The sequence below is a fragment of the Aquarana catesbeiana genome, linkage group LG12 (genome assembly GCF_042186555.1).
Source record: "Aquarana catesbeiana isolate 2022-GZ linkage group LG12, ASM4218655v1, whole genome shotgun sequence".
Taxonomy (NCBI): Eukaryota; Metazoa; Chordata; class Amphibia; order Anura; family Ranidae; genus Aquarana; species Aquarana catesbeiana.
Genome location: NC_133335.1, coordinates 131,330,186 through 131,339,637, shown reverse-complemented (window position 1 = coordinate 131,339,637; position 9,452 = coordinate 131,330,186). Strand labels below are relative to the sequence as shown.

The window sequence follows — 9,452 nt, the reverse complement described above, 5'->3', positions numbered from 1 at the left end:
CATCAATGATGTTCTTCATTTTGTTTTGAACATCATTGATGTTTTGATTGATGTTTTCCAAGTCCCTATTACACCCCATGATCTCCCTGATCAGAATCTGGGCACTTTCACTGGTGAAATGACCTTCTTCCACAACATCACGATCACCTAAAATAAAAAAAAACACACCATGTATTATAAATATGCAGGCATCCATCTCTCACCTGAGCCTGTGGTCACAGACACTCCCCTGTTGTGGTGACTATTTCCACAATGTCTTCCTCCTCCTCCTCTGGTTGGGTTTGGGGGATTTTCACTTCTTCATGAGGTGGGGGGTCTGTTATCTCCTCTGATGAGTGGTGTCCTCCGGGTCTTTTCTCCCCTATGTAAAAAAAAATAGGTATAATTAGCACACAGATATTTGATGGCAGAAATAGCAATATGAAACATTGCTTGGAAGTGGGGTACAATTGTCTGTTTTGTCAGAGTTCCAAGATATAGAAATCTTTTTTTCCTTTGTCAAGCTTGACTACTTACCTGTTTTGTACAAGCTTCACAAATGGAGTCACCCCTATATTATACACTGGAGCACCTGTGTGGGCCCCCTAATAAAAAGGGTGTTCTTGTGTCCCACACTAGTGCTCCAGCGTCCAGATGTGTAAACAGCTGCTGAGTGTCCTCTCCTTACACAGAATCTAGTTTGCATTTCATTCTAGTTACAAACCCATCTAGACAACAAAATTATTTTCAGAGAAGTAGGCAAGAAAAAATGTATTGAACTGCATCTGGACAAAACATGGTGTTTTATTGGCTGAATGAACAATGTTTCCTACGAACGAATAATGTGTCCATTAACATGAAAGTTGCCATTTTAAACTGTACAACAGTATAAAGAAAAGCACATGGAGCAGCACGAACGTAATAAAAATAAAGAATAGGAACACAGGACAACTACTTACTTTTTTGCAGCACTATCCTGATCCTTCTATACAGATCGTGCTCCCTGATTTTGAGGTCCGACCACCGCTTCCTCAGTTGATCCTTGGATCGACGTACCCCAAAATTCTTCTGCAGACTCTTCACAACTTTCGCCATTATCTTGGCCTTTCTCACATTGGGGTTGGGGTAAGGTCCATACTTCCCATTATAGTCGGCCCTCTTCAAAATGTCGACCATATCCACCCTCTCCACAAAGGACACATTTGATGCCCTAAATCGTCTCCTCTGGGATCGTGACATTTCTGGCTCCGGGCTTTCCTCCTCGTTGCTGTAATTAGCATGCTCCTGCTCTGTCTCCGCCATGTGCTCTTCCCCACTGCGCCGAACGAGAAGGGGCGGGGAATAGACTAGAAAGAACGTCAGGGGCGGGCGGAGTTTCACGCATGCGCAGTGTATATAAAGCGTAACACGCGTGCGTAGTACTTACGATCTGTGAGCGGAGGAAGGAGTATAGGAAGCGCCGATCCTGATAACGAAGGTAACAAACTTGGGCCTATACTGCTTAGAGATTGAGGCCTATATTGGGACAAGATTAGGAGACTTTAGCCTGACATTAGGGTTTGTCCTGTGTATTGCAGATAAAATGGATGGCTTCAATGACCACAACTTCCTCCCCCTGTTCATAGATAAATACAGGGAGCTGCCCTGTCTGTGGCAGGTCAAACACCCGCATTATAATCAAACAAAAGAGGCAGGCAGCGCTGGAGAAACTGCTGGAGTTGGTGAAGCTGGTGGTCCCCACGGCAACCATCCCCTATTTAAAAGCCAAAATTGGTGGCCTGAGGAGCACTTATCTTAGGGAGCGCAAGAAGGTCCAGGATTCCCAGAGATCAGGAGCTGCAGCAGATGACATTTATGTCCCCAGGCTGTGGTACTATGAGAGACTGAGATTTCTGACAGACCAGACTGAAGTCAGGGAATCCCTCTCAACCCTTCCTTCCACTCTTCCTTCCAACCTATCTTCCACCCCAGCTGAGGCTTCCGATGTCCAACCTGGGACTTCCAGTCAGAAAGAAGTGGAGGATTGAGCCAGGTATAGCATTCTTCTACAGATTTCTGGTCAATAAATAAATGATGTTTACTAGATGTTATTATTGATCACTAATTGCTGATTTAACAAAGTGTTTTACATATCAATAGACGGTAGTGGGCAAAAATAATTGGGACAAGAATGAAAAATGCTGGGCTCAGAATGATAGTCTGTTATATTTGTTAACATTCATAGTTACATAGTTACATAGTAGGTGAGGTTGAAAAAAGACACAAGTCCATCAAGTCCAACCTATGTGTGTGATTATGTGTCAGTATTGCATTGTATAGCCCTGTATGTTGTGGTCATTCAGGTGCTTATCTAATAGTTTCTTGAAGCTATCAATGCTCCCCGCTGAGACCACCGCCTGTGGAAAGGAATTCCACATCCTTGCCGCTCTTACAGTAAAGAACCCTCTACGTAGTTTAAGGTTAAACCTCTTTTCTTCTAATTTTAATGAGTGGCCACGAGTCTTGGTAAACTCTCTTCTGCGAAAAAGTTTTATCCCTATTGTGGGGTCACCAGTCCGGTATTTGTAAATTGAAATCATATCCCCTCTCAAGCGTCTCTTCTCCAGAGAGAATAAGTTCAGTGCTCGCAACCTTTCCTCATAACTAAGATCCTCCAGACCCTTTATTAGCTTTGTTGCCCTTCTTTGTACTTGCTCCATTTCCAGTACATCCTTCCTGAGGACTGGTGCCCAGAACTGGACAGCATACTCTAGGTGCGGCCGGACCAGAGTCTTGTAGAGCGGGAGAATTATCGTTTTATCTCTGGAGTTGATCCCCCTTTTAATGCATGCCAGTATTCTGTTTGCTTTGTTAGCAGCAGCTTGGCATTGCCTGCCATTGCTGAGCCTATCATCTACTAGGACCCCCAGGTCCTTTTCCATCCTAGATTCCCCCAGAGGTTCTCCCCCCAGTGTATAGATTGCATTCATATTTTTGCCACCCAAATGCATTATTTTACATTTTTCTACATTGAACCTCATTTGCCATGTAGTCGCCCACCCCATTAATTTGTTCAGGTCTTTTTGCAAGGTTTCCACATCCTGCGGAGAAGTTATTGCCCTGCTTAGCTTAGTATCGTCTGCAAATACAGAGATTGAACTGTTTATCCCATCCTCCAGATCGTTTATGAACAAATTAAATAGGATTGGTCCCAGCAAAGAACCCTGGGGAACCCCACTACCCACCCCTGACCATTCTGAGTACTCCCCATTTATCACCACCCTCTGAACTCGCCCTTGTAGCCAGTTTTCAATCCATGTACTCACCCTATGGTCCATGCCAACGCACCTTATTTTGTACAGTAAACGTTTATGGGGAACTGTGTCAAATGCTTTTGCAAAATCCAGATACACCACGTCTACGGGCCTTCCTTTATCTAGATGGCAACTCACCTCCTCATAGAAGGTTAATAGATTGGTTTGGCAAGAACGATTCTTCATGAATCCATGCTGATTACTGCTAATGATATCGTTCGTATTACTAAAATCCTGTATATAGTCCCTTATCATCCCCTCCAAGAGTTCACATACTATCAATGTTAGGCTAACTGGTCTGTAATTCCCAGGGATGTATTTTGGGCCCTTTTTAAATATAGGTGCTACATTGGCTTTTCTCCAATCAGCTGGTACCATTCCAGTCAGTAGACTATCTGTAAAAATTAGGAACAACGGTCTGGCAATCACTTGACTGAGTTCCCTAAGTACCCTCGGATGTAAGCCATCTGGTCCCGGTGATTTATTAATGTTAAGTTTCTCAAGTCTAATTTTAATTCCGTCCTCTGTTAACCATGGAGGTGCTTCCTGTGTTGTGTCATGAGGATAAACACTGCAGTTTTGGTTACTGAAGCCCCCCGATTCACTCGTGAAGACTGAGGAGAAGAATAAATTCAATACCTTCGCCATCTCCCCATCCTTTGTAACCAGATGTCCTTCCTCATTCTTTATGGGGCCAATATGGTCTGTCCTCCCTTTTTTACTGTTTACATACTTAAAGAATTTCTTGGGATTTTTTTTGCTCTCCTCCGCTATGTGTCTTTCATGTTCTATCTTAGCTGTCCTAATTGCACCCTTACATTTCCTGTTGCATTCTTTATAAAGTCTGAATGCTGAGGATGATCCCTCAACCTTGTATTTTTTGAAGGCCTTCTCCTTTGCTTTTATATGCATTTTTACATTGGAGTTAAGCCATCCAGGACTTTTGTTCGCTCTTTTAAATTTATTACCCAATGGGATACATTGGCTAATGCCCTTATTTAATATGCTCTTAAAGCAAACCCGTCTCTCCTCCGTATTCTTTGTTCCTAATATTTTATCCCAGTTTATGCCTTTTAGCAAGGTTTGTAGTTTAGGGAAGTTGGCTCTTTTGAAATTCAATGTCTTTGTATTCCCTTTATGTTTCTTATTTGTGTTATTTATACTGAAACTAATTGACCTGTGATCGCTGTTACCTAAATTGCCCCGCATTTCCACATCCGTGATCAGGTCTGTATTGTTGGTAATCAGTAGATCCAGTAATGTTTTATTTCTAGTTGGTGCGTCTACCATCTGACCCATAAAATTATCCTGCAAGACATTAAGGAACTGGCGAGCCTTAAATGAATGCGCGGTTCCCGCCGCCCAGTCTATGTCTGGATAATTAAAATCCCCCATTATGATAACACTTCCCATCCTTGCTGCTACTCCAATTTGTGATAGGAGATCCATCTCCACTTCCTCCCTCAGGTTAGGTGGCCTATAGCATACTCCCAGTATTATTTTCCCCTTAGCTTTATCCCTTTGGAGCTCTACCCATAAGGATTCCAACTCCTCTCTAGCTCCCTCAGTGATGTCATCTCTCACATTCACTTGTACATTATTCTTGATATATAGGCATACCCCTCCCCCTTTTTTATCCTCTCTATCCTTGCGGTATAAGGTATACCCTTGAATGTTTGCCAGCCAATCATGAGAGCTGTTGAACCAGGTCTCTGAAATTCCCACAAAATCCAAATCCTCCTTGTACAACAGTATCTCTAGTTCACCCATCTTGTCCGCCATGCTCCTGGCATTGGTGAACATGCCACATAGTTTAGACCGGTCGCATATTGTCTTCGTATTGGGTGTTTCAAGATTGCAACTAGGACTTGCTACTATACTCACCTTGTGTTTTTGTGCTTTGGTTAACCTACAACTAATGCCCCCAATACTACCCTCTGGAATATCTTCCGCGCTGGCTATCTCTGCCTCTGGACCCTCCCCCCCATCGCCTAGTTTAAAAACCCCTCTAACTTTTTGGCCATCTTCCTTCCCAGCAGATCTGCACCCTCCTCATTTAGGTTTGCAATAGTCATGAGGTGAAAATTGTGTGTGATTGATGAAGAAAAAACTAAAACTATGTCCCTTTTTCATACAGAGGAAGACCTCAGCCAGGAGGAAGCTGTAGAATGTGGCACACAGGAGGAGGCTGTGGAATGTTGCAGCCAGGAGGAGGCAGGGGTTAGTGGCAGCCAGGAGGAGGCCGGGCCCAGTAGGAGCCTCACAGAATCCCAGGTTCCTCCCCTCCACCTTCCAAACAAAAGACCCAGGAAGGGGAGCAACGTGGAGGATTCAGAACTCAGGCTGATTCAGGAGGCTTCTGCGTCCCTCAGAGCCACCCCCACTCATGAAGAGGCCTTTGCCTGCATGGCTGCCACCAAACTGCAGGACATGCAGGAGGGCCAACGCCTCATGTGTGAGGACATCCTTTATAAAACATTAACTAAGGGGGTGAGGGGCGAAATCACACCCAATACCCACCTGTGTGAGTTGCATCATCCTCCTCCTCCTCCTCCTGCCACAACTCCACCACCACAGACACAGCGTGGAAGGAAGACAAGAAAGTGATGGCCCTGGGTTCAGTCTGGTCTGACAAAAGATGCAGGCTCTTGTATGACCACAGCCTGGGGACATGTATATCATCTGATGCTGTTCATGATCTCTTGGACTTCTGGACCAGATTGTACTCCCTTATATATGGACTCCTCAGGCAACTTTTTCAGTAAAATAGTTGATGTGTGCCCTGGGGGCCAAAGGCTTCGCCAATTTCTGCTGTTACTCCAGCGTTGCCTCCCTCTTTCTTTGGTTAGGTCCCCTTAATAAATTTTTGGTTTGTTTTATTATACTCGCCTATGTGTGTTTTCCTTCAAAAAGGACAGTTTGTTTGTGAGGAGGCAGGTACATTTCAAAACTACAATGTGAAATTAACAAGAGACACCAACACCAAGCAACCTCCTTGAGATTAATACAAGATAATAATGGTGTTGTGGTAACTTGACACACAAAACACACCAAAACTATTCTGGAGTAAAAAAAAAAAAAAAAAAACACAAGATCAGGATTGAAAAAAATCCCCCAAAAAAATTTTAATCTAAAAAAAATTTTTTTTCGGTAGATGTGACAAATAAAAATATTATCGTGATGAAATCACAATAAATAATAAAGAAAGAAGTTTGTGAGAAGTCTGTGTGAATATGAGCAGCAAAACAACTTCATTCTTCTAGCATTATAAAGAAGAAGAGAGTGCGCTGCATTAAACAATTTAAAACATTGCAGCCTGACGAAAGTGCTATATCCATTCCGAATGCTAATTTTACCAGACCGAGCAGTTCCGTCTCGGAATTTATTCTGAGTATGCGTAGCACTTTGTGCGTCGGAATTGTCCACACACGGCCGGAATTGACGCGAACGGATTTTGTCGGAAAATTTTATAGCCTGCTCTCAAACTTTGTGTGTCGGAAATTCCGATGGAAAAAGTCAGATGGAGCCCACACACGGTCGGAATTTCCGACAACAAGCTCCAATCGCACATTTTCCGTCGGAAAATCCGACCGTGTGTACAGGGCATAAGGAGTCACATGACACCAGGGAGGGAAAATGGCTAATTGGGCCCAATTTGGACATTTTCACTTAGGGGTGTACTCACTTTTGTTGCCAGCGGTTTAGACATTAATGGCTGTGAGTTGAGTTATTTTTAGGAGGCAGCAAATTTACACTGTTATACAAGCTGTACACTTACTACTTTACATTGTAGCAAAGTGTAATTTCTTCAGTGTTGTCACATGAAAAGATCGAATAAAATATTTACAAAAATGTGAGGAGTGTACTCACTTGTGTGAGATACAATATATATATATATATAATATATAGTATTATATACACACACACACACACAGTATCTCACAAAAGTGAGGTACACCCCTCACATTTTTGTAAATATTTTATTCTATCTTTTCATGTGACAACACTGAAGAAATGACACGTTTCTACAATGTACAGTAGTGATTGTACAGCTTGTATAACAGTGTAAATTTGCTGTCCCCTCAAAATACCCCAACACACAGCCATTAATGTCTAAGCCACTGGCAACAAAAGTGAGTACACCCCTAAGTAAAAAATGTCGAAATTGGGCTCAAAGTGTCAATATTTTGTGTGGCCACCATTATTGTCCAACACTGCCTTAACCCTCTTGGACATGGAGTTCACCAGAGCTCCACAGGTTGCCACTGGAGTCCTCTTCCACTCCTCCATGACGACATCACAGAGCTGGTGGATGTTAGAGACCTTGCACTCCTCCACCTTCCGTTTGAGGATGCTCAATAGGTTTTAGGTCTGGAGACATTCTTGGCCATCCTACGTCATCCGTCCTCGTCTGGAACCATCTGCACCTCAAGTCTCGTTCTGAGTGAATCCCCACTGCGGCTGGCCGGCTACCATCCAGCGGTGTCTGCAGCAAGCTGAGAAGCACACTCTTAGCGGAAACTGATTGACTGAACTGACGATACCCCCTATGTTGGGACCATGCTCATTTTAACCACTAAAATGTGAGTTGCCTGTTAATTTATCTACATTAAAACCTTGTCCTATATCTACACCCAGAGGCGCCTCTTCCTTTGTGTTTTTTCAGTACAATTGGAACATGGTTTCTGTTCCCCCTTGATGGCAGCCCTGAGTGTGGGATAACCCCCTTCTCCACCATCACCCCATATGGTCGGTGGACTATTTTTATTACTAATAAGACTGTGGACTTTTGGGATGTAATCCTAACTATGCATACACCATTTATGCAGCACTCAAATGCAAAACTGTGGGATATCTATTGCTTCTAGTTATCTGCACCTGTTACTTGTATATAGAAAAAACAGGACTGGAGCAAAGAATTGCTCTTGGCCTGGGACTCAGGAAGCCATACCTGCGAAAGCTACTGATGTGATGTCTGCTTTGTGAGAGACAGAAAAAGGTTTGCATTACCTTTGTTTTGTGGGTGACAGCGAGAAGCCCGTAACCTGTGAGTTAGGATCCTGAACTATTTAGTTAGTGCCTACATGAAAAGGATTTATTTTCTGTTTTGTTTATTTGCTAACCCCCCCACAATATATATATTCTACCTCTCCCGTCCCATTTTTAAACACACTACAATAGGATCAAAAACAAGATCAAGTAAAGAATAAAAGGCACGTGAAAAGAAATTCGATCATCAGTCTGGGAGATGGAGCATTTGTATATTTGAATAGATATATTAACCACTTGAGCTCCGGAAGGTTTTACCCCTTCCTGACCAGGCCATTTTTTACAATACGGCACTGCGTTATTTTAACCGACAATTGCGCAGTCATGCGACACTGTACCCAAATAAAATTGTCCTTTTTTTCCAACAAATAGAGCTTTCTCTATTTACCATATATTAATTGGTTTGCGAAAAAGTTATAGCATCTACAAACAATGAAATATTTTTATTTTTTTACTAGTAATGGTGGCGATCAGCAACTTATAGCGGGACAGCGATATTGCAGTGGACAAATCGGACATCTAACACTTTTGGGGGACCAGGGACACTAATACAGTGATCAGTGCTAAACAAATATGCACTGTCACTGTACTAATTACACTGGAGTGAAAGGGTTAACATCAGGGGCGATCAAACGGTTAACTGTGTGCCTAGGTTATGCTTACTCACTGTGGGAGAGGTGCTTTGACTAGGGGAAGGCAAAGATCTGTGTTACTGCTTAGCAGAAACACAGGATCAGTGCCTTCCCTTCTGACAGATTAACAATCTGCCTTGTTTACATAGGCAGATTGTCGTTCTGTCTGTGCCCTGTGTAATCCGCGGGTGTCAGGGGACATCGAGTCCGCGGTACCCGCCACTGGGCTCCCGCTCTGTGGAATCACATCAGGTCACCTCCAGCACACACCCCAGACCCGGGAGTGTCAGATCACATGCTAGGTATGTGATCTGGCACAGAGCGGCCACCCTGCTGTAGTAAATGTACGGTGAGTGTTCCGCAAGTGGTTAAAGTGGTTGTAAACCCCAGATGATACCAAAGCATATATCTGTAGTGTTTACTTGCCTCTCTCCAAAGCTCAAAGTGTCGTTTCTCTCTGGCGCTTTGTTCCTCTCTTATCAGCATGAGTCCCTTCTGA

General features: G+C 43.3%; 1 protein-coding gene across 1 annotated transcript in view; it reads right to left on the bottom strand.

Annotated features, from left to right (window-relative positions):
- Positions 1 to 200: 200 nt before the first annotated feature.
- Positions 201 to 9,452, bottom strand: part of CDK12 (cyclin dependent kinase 12) — a 480,052-nt gene continuing 470,800 nt past the window's right edge. Inside the window, exon 14 of the mRNA XM_073608346.1 lies at positions 201 to 361. Within this exon, the coding sequence (XP_073464447.1) occupies positions 216 to 361 (146 nt within the window). The 3' untranslated portion in view covers positions 201 to 215. The remainder of the gene's footprint in view (positions 362 to 9,452) is intronic.